Source organism: Mobula hypostoma, chromosome 4, assembly GCF_963921235.1.
Source record: "Mobula hypostoma chromosome 4, sMobHyp1.1, whole genome shotgun sequence".
Taxonomy (NCBI): Eukaryota; Metazoa; Chordata; class Chondrichthyes; order Myliobatiformes; family Myliobatidae; genus Mobula; species Mobula hypostoma.
Genome location: NC_086100.1, coordinates 69,801,531 through 69,820,960, shown reverse-complemented (window position 1 = coordinate 69,820,960; position 19,430 = coordinate 69,801,531). Strand labels below are relative to the sequence as shown.

The 19,430-nt window shown below is 40.9% G+C and overlaps 1 protein-coding gene across 2 annotated transcripts in view; it reads right to left on the bottom strand.

Moving 5' to 3' along the window:
* The window catches only part of clstn2a (calsyntenin 2a), a 572,678-nt gene that overhangs the window by 111,517 nt on the left and 441,731 nt on the right, over window positions 1–19,430 (bottom strand). For both annotated transcript variants that reach the window (XM_063045919.1, XM_063045920.1), the window contains 4 exons: window positions 17,975–18,170; window positions 14,955–15,163; window positions 12,997–13,146; window positions 10,464–10,649 (listed from right to left, as the gene is read on the bottom strand). In XM_063045919.1, coding sequence (XP_062901989.1) covers window positions 10,464–10,649; window positions 12,997–13,146; window positions 14,955–15,163; window positions 17,975–18,170 — 741 coding nt within the window. The remainder of the gene's footprint in view (window positions 1–10,463; window positions 10,650–12,996; window positions 13,147–14,954; window positions 15,164–17,974; window positions 18,171–19,430) is intronic.

Below are 19,430 nucleotides of genomic sequence, written 5' to 3'. Positions count from 1 at the left end.
GTCTCTGGTCCTGACCCTTGGGATTCCAGTTTATCTGGGCTGACATTTAAGTTGTCCAAGCACTGAGCAGTGTCATGTTCTGGGACCCAGACCCCCGGGCCATGATACGTTTTGGCTGCCCAGCCCGAAGCCATCTTTGATCTCACCAAATCAGCTCGGTGCTTGAAGCAATCCAACCTCACAACCTGGTCCGGTGGACGGGCATCAAAGCTCTTCCGCATCAACTCCTCTTCAAATTGCTCAGACTCCATCTCCGGCAGCGATACAAACTCTGCCTGCTTCCCCAGCAGCTCAAACATGTTGTGCATCGCAATGCCCCAGTATGGCTCAACCTCCGAACTAACCTTGCCTCTGCCTGCCTCCTCACTGTCTGCGGTGATAGTTTACCATAACATGCTTCAGGAAAGATGTTACAAGTAACATTTTTAGTCTAATCTCTTGCCTTATGATTTACCAGTAAGCTGTCACACATCTTTGGTAGCGCCATCTTAAATTGGAAATATACACATTACTGTACATTACTAATATGAATATTGGAAATATATGTGAGGGGAATAATGGTTGGGAAAAGGGGAAGGGAGAGAGCAGGGAGTGTGTATACACACACACACACTCACACACACACACACACATATGATGTGGCTTATTTTGAGCTGAATCCAGTGGTTATCTAAATCACACAGCAGTCTTGTTCTTGGAACTGATTAAATGGACCTGTAACAAGTCCTTGCCCAATAGACGGAGAAATAAATTCTTATGTTTGATGCATACATTTAGAATGGATTAAGGCTGGTGTGATTATATTTAATCAGGACGTGGGATCATAACTGGCTAAACTGATATATAATAAACAGAAAATATTGTGTTTTATTCATGCATAAGGTTATAAATGCAATAATCATACCACATTATCTCAACAATCAACTTACATCATAAAAATAAAATCTAGTGCACAATTATGTGCCTTCAGAACATTTATATTTCACATTGAACCAAACTTTTAATCTACACAGGACATACGAGGGGTGATTGATAAGTTTGTGGCCTAAGGTAGAAGCAGTCAATTTTAGAAAACCTAGCACATTTGTTTTTCCTACATTTGCACACTTAGTCCAGCGGTCGTGGAGCATACAGGTCCCTTCTTTGTAGAAGTCAGCGTCTTGGACCTCCAGAAAGTGGTCCACAGCAGGGGTGATTAATAAGTTCGTGGTCTAAGGTAGAAGGAGATGAGTTATTAACTTCAAACTTTCTGCATTATCACTCAAAGAGTTGAATGGCACATGCATGTAACAAGAGCTGCATAACTCCTCTCCTTCTACCCAAGGCCACGAACTTACCAATCACCCCTGCTGTAGACAACCTAGACCTCCAAGATGCTCTCATTACATGCACATGCAGTTAAACTCTTTGAGTGATAATGCAGAAAGTTTTGAAGTTAATGACTCATCTCCTTCTACATTAAGCCATGAACTTATCAATCACCCCTGCTGTGAACCACTTCTACAAAGAAGGGGTCCGTATGCTCCACGGCCGCTGGACTGAGTGTGTACATGTAGGAGGGGACTATATTGAAAAATAAATGTGCTAGGTTTTCGAAAATTGACTCCTTCTACCTTAGGCCATGAACTTATCAATCACCCCTCGTACAGTAAGTTTTATGGTGATTTGCTCATATCACTGTGTGAGCCTTGAAACCCCAAACTTTGATTGACTAACATTTGTGCCAGCAAGCAATTCATGTATTTTCCTGTGATTACTGCTGCTGCTTGCTTTTTTCATAGTTTATTATATAATTTTTCTTCAACCTAATTTTTCACCACCTGATTTTTCTCTGCATGTTAACTACCACTTCCACCCTTCTCAGCACAGACCCACTCTTTGTCCCAGAGATCTGTAACTACACTTAACATTTTACACTTGTTAATACTGGATGTGTGGGTAGTGGTGGAAGAACCATTAAAGATATTGGCTTGGAAAATTGGTAAGAACATATGCATTTTGGACGAGGCGCCACATCAACATTCTGTATGGCATAGTATTACAATAAAGGGTTTTGGAAAAGTCAGCCTCCCAGCCAGTGTCAGCGTGCAACATTTCTTGACTTGAATCAGGGTAACAGAGATAAGAGGTATGGTAGCGTAGCAGTGATCATAATTGCTTAACAGCGCCAGCGACCACTGATTGAGGTTCGATTCCCACAGTTCTCTGCAAGGAGTTTGCATTTTTCTCCCCGTGACTGCGTGGGTTTCCTCCCGGTGCTCTGGTTTCCTCCCACGTTCTAGTTGAGTGCTTCCATCTATTTCCGGCTTTATTTTAAATTTCTGGCGTCTGCACTTCTTTACTTTAAAATGTCAACTCTTTTCACAATCCTGAATGCTTAAAAATGTCAATACCTACAAACTGCCATACATTGGCATTCCCATGTAGCATTCAGCCAAGATATGTGTGTAAATGTAACTGATACAATATGCTTATGCAGTCTGTTCCCTTCGTGTCAATGAGTCTCAAAAACATAACCAACACAGAAACAGCTTTTAACGCAGAATTCCACTGCTCTTCATGCTGACTTATTGTCTTCCATAGCAATTCAAATTTGCAGACAACTTAATATAATCCTAATTAATTGCATTCCATGTCATTGGTCCCCTTTCTAACATAGGATATGAACGGTAACAAATGGAAACCAGTACGTCAGGTCACAATTGCAAAACTGCCTGATAGCGTGATAGAACTTGTTAGCTGTAAGGGTAAGTGCCACAGGGCTGCATTGGTAAGATACCAGCAGATTGCCATTAGCCCAGGTACAGTCATAGAGATATTCCTGCGTGCTCAGCACTCTCTACTTTTCACCCTTGAGTTCCCATGATGACAAATCCCCAGTATTTTATATCATTGCTTTTGTTCAGGTCTTGGCATTGTAATGGTATGTAACTCCACTACATATTATCACCTCATTATAAAACAGGAATATTGGTATATGAAGCAAAATGTTCATGTTGAAATAACAACAGGAAACGCTCCGTACACACAACTGGTCAGAGAGCATCTATGAACAAAGATACAGTTAATGTTTAAAGTCAACAATATTTCATCACAACTGAAAAAGTGAGTACATAAGTGTCTAAGTTGCAAGGAAGGAAGGTGTCAAGAGAACAAAGGGAACAAACTGCAGATGAAAATTGTCTAGGTGATACAGTTGCGCTCAGTCATATATAGTTAATTACGACATTGGCTGGTCTGCAGAGGGTTTCCTGCACTTCCATCGTATCTCAGGTTTCCAGCATCTGCAGGTTTTTTTTATTATTTGCTTTTCACTACTTGTTTTGGAAGTTAAATATTTGCTGTGATTCAAGGTGAAAGAATGATATAATTTATTACAATACTAAGACTGATTGATATATTAAATTAAATATTAACTGGTAGAGACGTACTGAAATTCTTGAACATAAGTTGTAAGGACCTCTGCTTTTCCGGGATCATCATTTATTCAATTACAGAGGTTCTAAATTGTTTTTTCCTTATAAAATATTAACATGTTTTTCTCCAGGCAGGCTTGAAAGCAAGCTACATCTCAAATATTTTATACATTACAACCTTAGTTCTCATAATCACTTCAAAAGAAGACAGGCAACCATTTCAAGTGGATACAATACAAATGCTGAAAGTCAAACAACTGGATGGAGTGTGAGGTGTGCACAGCATCTGGCCTGAATACCGTGCGGGGCTTGCCTAATACTCAGTCCTTGATATCCTGTAGCTAGCAAGCTGCCTACATGATAAGTGCACCCAATGGCATTGACCTGTGGCATGAATTGAGGTGAGTTGGCTTAATAGGAAATGCCTGCACCAGAATCAGAAATCAGAATTGGATTTAATATCGCTGGCATATGTCATGAAATTTGTTGTTTTGTGGCTGCAGTACATTGCAATGCATAATAATACAAAAAACTACAAATTACAATAAGAAATATATATAAAAAATTAAATTAAGTAGAATAGTGCAGAAAAGAGAAAAGAAGAGTGAGGTAGTGTTCATGGGTTCATTTTCCATTCTGAAAAATACGGCAGAGGGGAAGGAGCTGTTTCTGAAACACTGAGTGCGTGTTTTCAGGCTCCTGTACCTTCTCCTTGATGGTTGGAATAAGAAGCAGGCGTGTCCAGAGTGAGGAATGCCACCTTCTTGAGCATTGGCCTTTTGAAGGTGTCCTCGATGCTTGGGAGGCTAGTCAAACTTACAACTTTCTGATGTTTCTCTGATCCTGTGCAGTGGCACCTCTTTTTCACACAGAATCAGAATCAGGTTTAATATCATTGGCATTCAGTTCTGTACAAAAGTCTTGGGCACAAATAGATAGCTAAGGTGCGTAAGACCTTTGCACAGTACTGTATTTGTCAAAGTGGAGCAGAGAGCAAGTCTGATGGGAGCAAAGGTCATTGAGAATGGCAAGGGTTGAGCATCACAGGATGGGACAGGTGACAGAGAAATGCCAGGGGCAGAGGGTGGCATGGAGGTAGACTTGCCCAGCCTTCACACACCAGGCAAGGTGATTTGATTTCAAACAATTGGTTTATTGATCATTACAGAATGTCTCTCTAGTGCTCCCCACTCCCTCCTCTTTCTCTTCCCCTTTTTCCAATCATGATCTCCCCTTCCTGTCCCCTTCCCATTCTCAGTCCACAATGGAGACCCATATCAGAATCAGGTTTATCATCACCCACATATGTCATGAAATTTGTTTTTTTTTCGCAGCAGGACAGTATAATACACAAATTACTACTGTATAAAGCAAACGTCTTAGACACCTGAACAATAGACACGCCATTCACTGTGATCATGGCTGATCATCCACAATCAGTACCCCGTTCCTGCCTTCTCTCCATATCCCTTGACTCCGCTATCTTTAAGAGCTCTATCTAACGCTTTCTTGAAAACGTTCAAGGTCGGCCGAGGTGCGATAATTGAAGGAGTGAGTGAGGGCACTGGCTGAGAAGGAGCGGTTGGTTTAAAAACCGGTCGAGACCAGCCTGCAAGACAAACGTTCGAGGTTGGCCGAGGTGCGACAAGTGAAGCGAATTAGTCAAAATATCAGCCAATATAATCAAGGTTTGCTCTAGGGGAGCGGCCTTGTCGAGGGAAGTGCCTTGTGAGAAAAGTGCGAGCCTTTGTCTCGAGAGTCTTCGGCGAGGAGGCTGAGGAAGGAGACTACACCACAGTTGGAGAGGGTGAGGAGTGGTGAAGAAATGACAGGTCAACTGATTCAGCGTGCTACTTGCATGATGTGGGAGGTCAGGGACGTTGATGTTGCCTCTGGCTGCTACAAATGTGGAAAGTGTATCCAGGTTCAGCTCCTGAAGGACCGTGTTGAGGCACTGGAGAAGCAACTGGATGACCTCAAGTTCATCCGGAAAACCGAGCTTTCTGGACAGCGAGATCATTACACTGAAGATACCAGAAGAGAGAAGGAGGATGACAATGAGGAAGGGATGGATGCTTGGAGTACAGGAGACCCCAGGGGATGTACCTCTTGAAAACAGGTTCACCCTCTTGGAAGCTGTCAGGACAGAAGACAGTGCCAGTCTGAGAGGCGGACAGGTCTGCGAGTCAAAAATTGGCGCTGAAACAAAGCCGAGGAGACAGAAGTCAGGCAGAGCCGTGGTAGTAGGGGACTCCATAGTGAGAGGTACAGAAAGGGGTTTCTGCGGCAACAGGCGGGATTCAAGCATGGTGTTTTGCCTCTCTGGTGCCAGGATCCAGGACGTCACAGACCAATTGCAGGGCATCCTCAAGGGTGAAGGTGAACAGCTGGAAGTGGTGGTGCATGTCGGCACAAATGACGTCAGGAGGAAGAGGAAAGAAATTCTGCAGCGTGACTTCAGAGAACTCGGAAGAAGGCTGAAAAGCAGGACATCCAGGGTGGTTATCTCCGGTTTGCTTCCAGTTCTTTGTGCTGGTGAGAGCAGGAACAGGGAGATAGGGGATCTGAATGTGTGGCTGAGGAGCTGGTGCGGGAGGCAGGGATTTAGATTCTTGGACCACTGGGATCTGCTTTAGGGTAAGGATGAATTGTACAGAAGGAACGGGTTGCATCTTAACAGACAGGGGACCAACATTCTGGCAGGCAGGTTTGTCACTGCTACATGGGTGTGTTTAAACTAAGTAGTTGGGGGGGAGGGGATGAACTGGAAATATAAGGATTGAGTTAAAGGGAAAGAGAGAATAAGAAAAGTTAAGAAAGACAACAGAATTAAAGGAGCAGAAAGCTCAGGAAGGGATCAGAGAGTATGGCCAAGTGCAATAGGAATCGATGTGAAAGGTGAGGGGAGTAAAAGTATTACTCTAAATGGATTAAAAGTATTATATATGAATGCACAGAGTATAAGAAATAAAGTGGATGAGCTTGAGGCTCAGTTGGAAATTGGCAAGTATGATGTTGTGGGAATAACAGAGACACGGCTGCAAGAGGACCAGGGCTGGGAAATGAATATTCAGGGATATACATCCTATCGAAAGGACAGACAAGTTAGCCAATGGGGTGGGGTGGCTCTGTTGGTGAGGAATGAAATTCAGTCACTTGCAAGGGGGGCATAGAATCGGGAGACGTAGAAGTCAGTGTGGATAGAATTGAGAAACTGTAAGGGCAAAAAGACCCTAATGGGAGTTATCTACAGGCACCCAGACACTAGCCTGGATATAGGGTGCAAGTTAAATCAAGAGTTAAAATTGGCATGAGGCAAAGGTAATACTATGGTTGTTATGGGGGATTTCAACATGCAGGTAGACTGGGAAAATCAGGTTGGTACTGGACCCCAAGAAAGGGAGTTTATGGAATGCCTCAGAGATGGATTCTTAGAGCAGCTTGTATCAGAGCCTACCAGGGAGAAGGCAATTCTGGATTTACTGTTGTGTAGTGAGCCAGATTTGTTAAGGGAACTCGGGGTAAAGGAGCCATTAGGAGGTAGTGACCATAATATGATAAGTTCTAATCTACAATTTGAGAGGGAGAAGGGAAAATCGGAAGTGTCAGTATTACAGTTGAACAAAGGGGACTATGGACCAATTCTCCTCAAACTCCTAATGAAATTCAGCCACCGTCATGCCTTCTTTGGAATTGCATCAATATGTTGGCCTAGGGCAGATCCTCAGAGATAATGATAGCTAGGAACTTGGAAATCCTTTCCACTTCCGATCCCTCAATAAGGACTGTTCCGTGTTCCTTCCAATTCTGCTTCCTGAAGTCCAAAATCATTTCCTTGGTCTTACTGATGTGAGTCAAGTTCGTTGCTGTGACATCTCTCAACCAGCTGGTCTTGCTCACTCCTGTATGCCTACTCGTCAACATTTGAAATTTTGCAACAATAGTTGTGCCTTCGGCAAATTTATAGATGGTATTTGAGCTGTGCCTAGCCACACAGTCACGGGTGTAGAGAGTAGAGCAGTGGGCTAAGCACACACCCTTGCAGGTGCGACAGTGTTGACTGTCAGAGAAGAGGAGATGTTATTTCTGATTCATGCAGATTGTGGTCTCTGGATGCTGAAGTCAAGGATCCAGTTGCAGAGGGACGTACAGAGGCCCAGGTTTTAGAGCTTGTTGATTAGAATTGAGTTTGTAATTGTGATGAATGCTGAGTTGTAATCAATAACCAGCAGCCTGAAGTATTGCCCAGGTGATCCAAAGCCAGTGAGATTTCATCCACTGTAGTCATATTGTGGCAATAGGCAAATTGCAATGGATCCTGGTCCTTACTTGGGCAAGAGTTGATTCAAGCCATGACCAACCTCTCAAAGCACATCATTACAGTATATGTAAGTACCACTGTCGCCCTTTTGAAGCAGGTGGGAACCTCTGTCTGTAACAGTGAGAGAATGAAGATGTCCTTGAATGCTCCCACCAGTTGGTTGGTACAGGTTTTCAGTGCCCTATCAGGTACACCAGTCTGGTGCCTTCCGAGGGTTCACACTGTTGAAAGATGATCTGACATTGGCCTCAAACAGAGATCACAAGGCCACCAAGTGTTGCAGGAATTCACACAGGTGTAGTTTTATTCTCTCTTTGAAAGCATGCATAAAAGGTATTGAGTTCATCTGGGAATGAATCATCACAGCCATCCATGACATTAGGTTTCAGCTTTAGAAAGTAATGGCCTGCAAACTCTGCCAGGGCTGCCATGCATCTGATTCATTCTCTAACCTCAATCAGAATTGACTTTTCGCCTTTCATAAGTGTATCTAGACTTTTCTATACTTTGGGATTACTGGTCTTGAATGTCACAGAACAGGCCGTCAGCACACTACAAATATCCTGGTTCATCAATGACCTTTGATTCAGGTGTGTCCAGTGTGTTCTTGAAGGCACACACTCATCCACAAAGGTCTTGATGAAGTCGGTGACAACTTGGACATATTGTAAACACAAAATAATCTGCAGATGCCGGGGTCAAAGCAACACTCACAACACGCTGGAGGAACGTCGACTGATCGTTTCCACAGATGCTGCCCGACCTGCTGAGTTCCTCCAGCGTGTTGTGAGTGTTGCTTGGGCATATTGTCCAGTCCACCGACTCAAAGGAGTCCTGTAAGCTTCCTTGACTATATCTTATTGGTCCTCAGCACTGGAGCTGCCTATAAGTTGGGAGTAGGAGTACAGTCAGGTTATTGGACTTTCAAAAGTGTGGGTGCTCGATGGCACTGTAAATATTCTTGATGGTGGTATAACAGTATTGGCTCTTCTGATTTCACAGATGACACCAGCAATCATGGAGGGAGGGAGGGAATAATAGTAGGTTCTTCAGGGGAACAAGCAAAATGACTATACAGCAGAACCAACAGAGGCAACAACATTAAACTTAAATGCCTTTAGGAATGAAACTCTGGAAGGTTAGCTATGATTATTTGTCCAGAGTATTATGCGGTCTTATTTTTTGCTTCCCATGGAAATGATTGAATTCCATCCTGCCACCTGGGGCTGGTGAGCAGTAGAGAGAATTGGCTACCCAAGTAAAAACTGCACAATCCTAACTGTACAACTTAACTCAGATATTTGTGTGTGTTCAAGCTTCCCATATGTTTCAGCTGGGGACTCTGGTCACCAGGATAGAAGCCAGTAGAATTTGAAGGAAGGTGCCACCCAAGGTAAATTCGTCAATGTGCACCTCTGGTTTAATGGTGAGCACCCAATTTGCAAAATAAAAACTGGTGTCAATATTTTCAGCAATGGAAGTATTTTAGTTCGTTCAAAATAATCAAGTTGAACCAAGAAGTCTTTTTTCACAAGAGTTGAATTTTCCAATTATTGCTGTTAGAAGTTAACATTCAAAATGCAGCTCTTCTCCATTTTGCTGTTGAACTGCTTTGAAGCAGTGGAACCAAAACAGGGCCTAAAATAAAGCCATGTACAGTATATTAACCCACTGGTTAATGAGAGGATATTTCTAAACACATCTGTGCCATTTGTCTGGTGAGACAGGCCTGGAAATCCTTTTGATGTGGTTGGAATTCTAACATTTCATTCTTCGGACAGGCCAGTATCTCTATGACATCTATAAAGGACTGAAATAAATCATGATTGGAGCAATTCAATCAAGTGCTTTTCCGTTGTGTGCTACAAAGGCACAATAATTCAGCTAATTCAGAATAAATTTGCACACTGTTTCAGAGAGTGATTAAGGATTGTTGGTGAGATATGAAAGGATCCATATTGATCTATTTATGATCTATACTGATCTATTTGAAAGGCAGCATTTTGCTGCAAATGGGGGGAATTCAGGCTTGCATCTTTAACCAAGATCTCTGGGAAAATACTAATGCTATCTCCAGATGACAGTAATAAAAAAAAAAAATTCCATTTTCAGCTCTGATACACAGGGTGTGACAGAAATTTATGAAAGTAAGTTAATATCCACTGGTGAATGTAAGTCTATATTTCCCCCTCAATCCTTCATCTGGGAGCACAGTTAGAAAAAAGATAAATATCACAGCAGATGAAACGATATGTTAAAAATCATATTAGAACAGTAAGAAAAAAACAAAGCTTCTTTCAACAATAGAGGAATATGGTTGACAAGAGTTGTGCAGTTCTTCTTTTGATAACTGTAGTTTCGACTGCGAATGACTTGAATTCCACTTAACCAGGGGCATTAAAGAAACATGAAAATGTCTGCCCATGAACCTAGAATTTTTAAGGCAGGAAAATTATATCACACAGTGCCACTGTACATTACAATCAACGTCGACTGTTTACTTTTTTCCATAGATGCTGCCTGGCCTGCTGAGTTCCTCCAGCACTTTGTGTGTACTGCTGGGATTTTCAGCATCTGCAGATTTTCTCTCACCTGTATATCACAATGTAGTGCCCAGCTGGTGTTTTGTTGATTAGCATGTAACAAATTTAAGAACAGGGCTGGGGATGAAGCAAGAAAGGAATGCAGACATCCCTGGTCAACATTGTACTTAATTTGTCACATACCGCATAATTTTTGTAAGGATTTCTCAGAATATGTGTCACGATCACATCCCTTTCCAATATGGCTGGTCTGAAGTTCTATTGTGGTCTGCACAGATGATACGGGTTCACCACAGGTCTCCAGGTGGATGCTGGGAAGCAATACTTTACTGCCAGAGCCAGACTTGTATTCAACACGTTTATTCCAGCCTGTCAAAAAGAAAATAACTTGAGTTTTTTTGCATTTTAATAAATCTACCAAAATAATGCTACCCTTATGTAAAACCAAGTGATTTGTAAACATATATCATAAAATAATGCAGCAAGGCTACAAGTTATTTAACCAAACTTGTTCACAGTGACTGGTGGGCATTGTACTGTATTAATTCATTCACCTAACACTTGGCTCCTATGCCAAAGCAATTCAAGAGCTTATTGAAACTCCCCTTAAATACTGTCAGTGACCCAGTTTCAACCACTCTCCCAGGCAGTGCATTCCATGCAGTTACTGCTGTCTGGGTGAAGAAGATCGCCCTCATATCAATCACCTTTACCTTAAACTTACGTCGTTCAGTTTTATCTGCCTTTTATACTGGGAAAAGTGTCACGCAGTCTACCCTAATTCTTTTATATCCCTTCTTAACCTCCTCCACTCTAGGGAGAACAGACATAACTTCTCCACTGGACTGCTTCTTGGTCAGACTCTAGGGTCTGACCAAGGCTTTATAAAGTTGGAACATAACTGACTTGCTTCTGTACACAATACCCTGATTAATGAAAGCCAGAATCTCATATGCCTTCCTAACCAAGTTAATTATCCACACTGCCACTATCCAGGATCTATCGACTTGTACTCTAAAGTTCCTCTGTTCCTCGATATTCCCCAAGATTTTATCACTTATGGTGCATATCTCTAGCCTCATTAGTGCTCCAAAAATGTATCACTTCATACTCATCTGCATTAAAATGAAATACTGCAATATTATTAATACTTGAAGTCAAACAGTTATAGTCATTTTTAAACCGTAATTGTAAAACTATTCTGGAAAAAATAGGGCTCCAACTCATTCTCATATAAAATTAAAAATAAATTCTAAAAACTTAAGTTCCAATTTCCTTTGAAAAATAACATCCTATTCATTTTAATGAACAGACACTTGCTTTGCAATAAGGCCTTAAAGGCATTCTGGTTAAGATTTCTCTGGGACCGTGCATATGAGAATTTCAGAATAACACACACAAATTACTGGAGGAACTCAGCAGGTCAGGTAGCATCTATGGAGAGGAATAAAAGGTTGACATTTCAGTCCAAGAGACTTCATTATGACCCTTCATCACATGAGAATTTCTAACTATTCGCTCGTATGTTTTAGTATGGGTCTGTTGCTTTGATCAATAATCTGTAAATGAATTATTTATGTTCAAAATTGAGTGGATGTAAACAAGCCCAACTTCCCAATGAGAAGAAACTCAAATGATTCTACTGAAACATTTCAAGTGTTTCCAAATAGTCATGCCAAATTCTTCTTCACGTATTCATCCTTTTATCTCCTTCAGCCATAATGAAGGGGACCTTTGAGGATAATGGACTTGATTAGGTAATCAATTTTCCTCGAATTATGGCATTCCATATGATGCAAAATTTTTATTATGCATTTGTAAAATAAAGAATATAATACAAGAATAAAGTGAAAATTATGTAGTTTAATAGCCTCAGAGAGAGATCCTCAGAGAACTTTCTGTCCAGTGCTTAATCCACAGTAGTACTTAATCCCATATGCAGTCTATTTGCAATAGAAAGCAATACAATTAAACACTGAAACATTGATTTACAGTCTATATTTTACATGTCTGTTTATTACACTATAAATGCCAATAATTGATAAATTAGGAAGAAAGTACCATAGGTGAATAATTCATTGTAGGATTCTAGTCTTGCTGACTGTCTCCACAAATAAAAAACGTGACGAGACACACTCCAATTAATAATGAAGCAACTGAAAATAAATCCTGTCAGACCATTCTATAATATAAACATAAATTATAATTTCAATTAACAAACGTTCATGACTATCTCTCAACCAGTATTTTTACCATCCGAGTAATTCATTCCCTATTGGTCTTTACCCGATAACAGAAAATTCCTTTGTCTTTTCTGTCGCACTCATTCTCTGCAACTTGAAATATGTGGTTTCTATGTTTTGCTGGCTCTAATGAAAGGTCTTTGAAGACCATTGTTAATTATTTGTTCCTCCACAGACACTGTCTGTGTAATTTGTAGACCCTTCTATTTTTATTTCAGATGTCCAGCAAATGCAATTTCTTGCTTAGTGTTTATTTTTTCCTTAATAATTGTGGTCAATTTCAATAAGAATTGTGCTAATGAGCAGTTCATTGCCCAAAATAATGTTAACTCAGTTGACAGTGCCTCAAAAACATGATTATAGCGTCTGGCAGAAATAGATTTCCCTTTATTTTGAGTCACATTTCTGTCCATTAGTACTTTTCTTCATTTGAATGCAGTGTGAATAATGGCAAAGCACATTAGAAGTCTTACCTTGCCAGCCAGGCTTGCAAACTGGCTTAATTTCAATGTGGACTAATACATCTTCTGATGCTTCCTTTTGGCCACAATCATATGCTGTTACCATGAACTTGTATTGGTGTTCATTGTCATAACTCAATTTCTCTGTGTTCCTAATAATACCTGGTAAAAACAATGGAATTATTGTTTGTACGATAGAATAAATATTAACAGTTCATCATTTTTTTCAAATATAATTGTTACTTTATGTTACAATTTAAAATTCTGAACATATTATTTTAAGTCAGGAAAGAAATTGTTGCCAATAAATCAGTGAACCAATAGTTCCCTTGTTGTGTTTGTTACCTCATATTTACAAAATACTAGTTGAGAAACTCATCATAAATTTGCAAATAACCTGCATACCAGATGTGTTAAATTTAATTTGTGAGAAAACTAGTCTCTCGTGAATCTAGGATTTAACTGAAAGTGCGATGTTCTCTCACACTTGATTGCACGTACCCCCATCCTAAAGGCCATCAAAAAAAAACATGGCACTTACATAGAAGATTCTGATAGCACATCCCAAACCCTGGTGCTCAACCACTGGATACTAGGCACCTGGACACTTCTACCCAAGAGTACAAAGGAGGTTTATGACAATGTTGTCAGGCCTCGAGGGACGAAGGTTGAACAGTTTGGGACTGTAATCATCAGAGCAGAGGGGAATGAAGGGTGATCTGAAAGAGCTGGATAAAATTGTGATGGGCATAGATAGGGGGGATACGCTCAGATTTTTTCCCAGGGTTGCAGAATCAAGAAGTAGATGGCATATGTTTAAGGTGAGGAGAGAGAGAGCTTTAATGGGAAACTGGGGTGCGGGGGGGGGGGAACTTTTCACCCAGATCATGGTCGGTACATAAAGTAAGCTGCAAGAGGAAGTGGTTGAGGAAGGTACGTTAACTGCATTTAACTGGCATTTGAACAAGTACATGGGTAAGAAATATCTGGAGGGACAGGGGTTAAATGAGTGACAGTGGATTAGCTCATTTGGGAACCTTGTCTGGCATGGACCAATCAGGCAAAGGATGGGTTTCCATGCAGTATGGCTCAATGCCTCTATGAAACAAAATCAAATTTTTATTGAACTGGGAAATATATTTTCAATATATACTCATCACTGGATGTCAACTCTGTAACTCTCCGACAGAACTGTGGGAAGATTCAAGAAGACACCCATTAACACATGTATGGGGGCTGGATTTGACTGCAACTCCCTCAACTCATTAAGACTTTTTTTTAATCTGCAACTTTACCAATATGTGATATTTTAACCTTCATCTTGAAGATGTTTAATCAATGACTTTCCTCCTTCCATCTCGGCAATATGCCCACTACTGCTGTGATCTTTTTTATCTGTTTACACCTGATGTCTTGACTTCCCCAGTTTTTTTGGAAAACAAGCCCTGTTCTAAATGTTTAAAACACTGGCAATATTTTAAGAATGTAATTTGTCCTAGTAACAAACTCCAAACTTTGCTTCCCCCCCTTCCAAGAATAAAACCTTTCATTAATCATCTTTGCCAACTTTCTGATCTATGCTTCTGCAGCCTCATTTATTCTGTGACCCTTAACTGTGATCTCAACTCTATTGTGTGTCATCATATCATGTACTTTTTTGGAATTTTATATGTAGTAGATCAATCCAATTTCCTTCATTAAACCACAGTATTACTTTATTAAAAAAACACTATCATTAGTTAGGTGCGATTTGTAAATCTTTGTTGCCCTTCTCTCATCAACCACAACATGTCTAATTGACTACCAGTTCTGTCCTTTGTTATTGTTTCTAGGCCTTCCACCATTTGCTGTGTGATGCTGAGGTGGGGCAAAGGCCGTAATATGAACGTTTGAGTAAAGATGATAAATATTGTTTAAATCATTTTTAAATTAATGCTAAATTAACCCAATTTCATTCTGTTTGAACTCACCATTTCTATCAACTGCAAAGGGTACATCAGATGTAACAATTTCATAATTACAAATCTGGCTGTACTGAGGAGAGCAATCTTCATCCACTGCTTCCACCTGCAGTATGTTATCGTACAGCTTCCCTTCTGTGATCACACCTTTGTACACAGTCTCTTTGAACATTGGTGCATATTCATTGACATCATTCACCTGAATGTGTACCACTGCCCTGGAAAAAGATGGCATCAACTTTAGTGCTCTGTAGATAAGCAATGTTCCAACTAACACAAATATTATTATGATGCTTCTATTACATCTGTCATTTTCATTCATTCATTCATGGCTTGGCTTCGCGAATGAAGATTTAAGAAGGGGGCTGCCCACGTCTGCTGCAGGCTCGCTGGTGGCTGACGAGGCCAATACGGGACAGGCAGGTCCGGCCACAGCGGCTGCAAGAGAAATTCTGTTCTGGGTTTGGTGCTGCTGTGTCACAGTTCTTCCTCCTTCTCCTTTTGACGTCAATGCCAGCCCTGCGTGCGTTCCTGAAGGAGGAGACAGACTGGTGAATGGTGTGTAACCAGGCCTCGTGATCGGAGGCTAGATTAGATGGTCAATGTGACAGGCACCGAGGGATTTCTTCAGAGAGTCCTTGTACCTCTTCTTCGGTGCCCCTCTGTCACGGTGACCAGCGGAGAGTTCACCATACAGCACAATCTAGGGCAGGCGATGATCCTCCATCCTGGAGATGTGCCCTGCCCAGCGCAACTGCGTCTTCAACAGCATGGCCTCGATGCTGGTGACCGCCGCCTGTTCGAGGACTTCGATGTTGGTGATGAAGTCACTCCAGTGGATGGTAAGGATGGTGCGGAGGCAGCACTGGTGGAAATGTTCAAGGAGTCATAGGTGGTGACGGTAGGTGACCCATGGTTCAGAGCCATACAGGAGAGTGGTCAGTACAATGGCTCTGTACACGCTGATCTTTGTGCCTTTCTTCAAATGCTTGTTGTTCCAGACTCTTTTGTACAGCCTGCCGAATGCGCTGTTTGCCTTTGCTAGTCTGTTGTCAATCTCTTTGTCGATCTTGGCATCTGATGAGATGGTGCACCCCAGGTAGCCGAACTGGTGGACTGTCTTCAGCTCTGCCTCACCGTTGGTAATGTGGGGAGGGTGGTAATCTTCCTGACGTGCGGGCTGATGGAGAACTTCTGTCTTCTTCAAGCTGACTTCCAGTCTGAAGAGCTCAGCAGCCTCTGTGAGGCAGGATGTTATACGCTGCAGGGCTGTCTCTGTGTGGGCAACAAGGGCAGCATCGTCAGCGAAGAGTAGCTCTCGGATGAGTTGCTCCGATGTCTTGGCGTGGGACTTATAGTCACCTCAGGTTCAACAGGCTGCCATCGGTGCGGTATCGTTGGATGTAGACACCGTCCTCGTTATCAAAGTCTTCTGTGGCCTTTTCGAGCATCATGCTGAAGAAGATGGTGAAGAGAGTCGGCGCAAGGATGCAGCCTTGCTTTACTCCATTGCCTATTGGGAAGGGTTCTGAGAGGTCACTGTGGTGTCTGACTTGGCCACGCTGATCTTCATGTAGCTGGATGACCATACTGAGGAACTTTGGGGGGCATCCCAGTCATTCCATGATTTGCCACAGACCTTCCCTGCTCACCGTGTCGAACGCTTTAGTGAGGTCGACAAACGTCACGTATGTACATTTAAAATAAATGCACATATATAATTGACAAGCATTTTCCAAAAAGCAATTGAGAAAATTCAAAATGTTTATGGAATATTTGTTTCCAAACAATTAGAAGGAAACAGCGTCTTAAGGGGCTAGAATAACTCAACAAACAAAAATACTATTTGCTTTGATCTGCTCTGGTGAGATCATTAAGCATTTTAGAGCAAAGCTTTTAGAGGAAGTGGAGTTGGAATATTCTACAGAGCAGATAATTCTCTTCGTAACTGTTTATATTTAAGTATTCCAATTTGTTTTACACTTTCACTAACTGCCATCAATGAAATCAGCAGATTCTAAGCAGAATGGAGAAACCGGCAAATGAAGATTGAATGAGCATTTCAAGCTTTTTTTTCCAGATTGTGAAAAAAGTTTATGGTAGCTATCAATTAATGATGCCATGGGCTCAAAGAATTATCCACATCCATCAGTGGAACAGCTACAAATGACTATCGATCTACCTTAACATTTTCATGTTATGTGGTGCTTGTTGGAAATCGCTGCTGGACCTGGCTCTACACAGTTAAGAAATGGATGAAACTGAAACCGTTGATACCACTGCGCAGGCTATTCACCATTTGTGGAGGAACAAGTAAATTAAACATTAACTTTGCAGTGATTACTCTGCAGCATCTACGCATATATTAGCTCTCTCAAAATAGTAGGTTCAATCATTCCTCCACAGCAAAACGTCACTGAAGTTCTATGCATCAGGATGTACATTAAAGAGGGAAAAGCCCTGCCTTATTTTTGTTCACAAGACGCATTGATTTTCCATTTTATATTTTTATGGATGCAGATTGTTTTCAGTCGATAGATTCAAAGCTCCTGACTTCAAGTGAATCTGTGTTCCAAAGTCTGAAATTTTAATTACTGTGTACTATTCAACGTGTTTCTAAACTAGGGGATTCCCAACCTTTTTTATGCCATGGATCCCCACCATTAAATGAGCGGTCTATGAACCCCAGGTTGGGAAACCCTGTTCGAAACTAAATGTTGACACAAAGCACTCTACGTTGAGGTCCTTGAACAGTGCTGATCATTGTTATTTAACCAACGGATGTAAAATGTGTTGCTAATTTAACATTGCCTATTTGGCACAGTCACTGAACTTTAATTTCAGAACATCACTTGAGATAGATAAAATTTGGCATTGATATAAAGTATGAAATACGTCACTGGAAGATTGCAATGTTTAAGTAAAAATAGGTTACATTTCCAGGCCATTTCCTATCAGTATATTCTGTGCCTCAATTCGGTCTCACAAGTAGCAACTGAGCCCAACTATATCAGGGGCAGGTTACTCACTTGTGTGATTTTTTCCAGTAAGTTCCACTAGGCCTGGCTCCACAGTCATATGCTTGAATGATGAATGTGTATTCTTTCTGAAGCTCACAGTTGATTGGACTTCTTGCCCGCAGCAAACCTTCCCCAGATGTTTTGTTTAACACCACAGCTTCGAAAGGCACATCCTGACTGTGAATCTTGAAAGCACAAATCTCACCTAGAACAAAAAATTATACATCACTTTGTAAACCACATATAATATACATAAAAACAAAAAAAGAGTACCTTCACCAGAAATGAAAATTAGCAGCTCAAACATGATTTAGAGTAATGGCCACTTGGTCGTATTTCAGTCAATTGCTTTCAAACAGGTGAAGAACAAGTGATAGCCTACCTAAAATGCTGCCTGACCTGCTACATTCCACCAGCATTTTGTGTGTGCTGCTTGAATTTCCAGCATCTGCAGATTTCCTCATGATAGCCTATCTAAGGTTCTTTTGATAAGATCCTAATGAGGACTGATGATCATTTCATAAGAACATAACATTTTTACACAATTTCCCAAAGCAATTCTCAAATTCCTCTCCATCTCCTACCCCCAGTACAAATCCAATAGCTTTGTAAATATGCTGATTTCAATTAAACATGGTTCAGGTACGAAAATAAATTACAACGAATCTGGAATTCTGCCTTGAATGTAGTCTAGTTTGTTCAGTGGTTATGTGTGGTACTTTGACCTTATAAGCATTGTTTCTGAAAATTGCTCACACAGGATACTCTTGAGATGTGTTTGCTCTTCACCTGAAATGTGATTGGATCTTTATCCCATTTATCTCAATGTGCCTCTTGGAGATGCTTGTTATTGTCTAGGCTGAACTCTTTTTGTTCTCTCAGCACAAAGAGAATATGAAGATTAGTCAAACTGACTGCAATGACAGCTTCATTTTTCATTTAACATTACAGCTGAAGTTTGCTGTTTTCATCTCCATCGCATACCACTGTTACAGAAACTGTAAGAAATGAAGAACTCATGCAGTTCAAGAAAACCCTGCACATTCTGCTTTATGTTCAAGCAAAAATTGTTTAAAATGTTAAAATAGCATCAGGATATTATATGTAAAGGGTGCCAAAGATGTCATTTATTACATTTTATTTACCAACAGAATTAATGCCCACATCTGGATACACCATATATCACATGAGGTAGGTGACTGATGCATCAACTTGTGACATTAGCCCAAATAACCAAACTTTTACTACATGTTTATCATTAGTAAGAGTAGCCTGCTTCACAACAACCTCTTTATGTGAAGAGTTCAAATACAATCCTTGCTAGCTGCGGAATCAATCTATTTTGTTTCCTTCCCAATTCTGATGAAGGATCTTCAATTTGAAACATTAACTCCGATTCTTCTTCTACAAATGCTGCCCAAACTGTTGAATGGTTCAAAAATTTTCTGTTTTTATTTCAGATTCC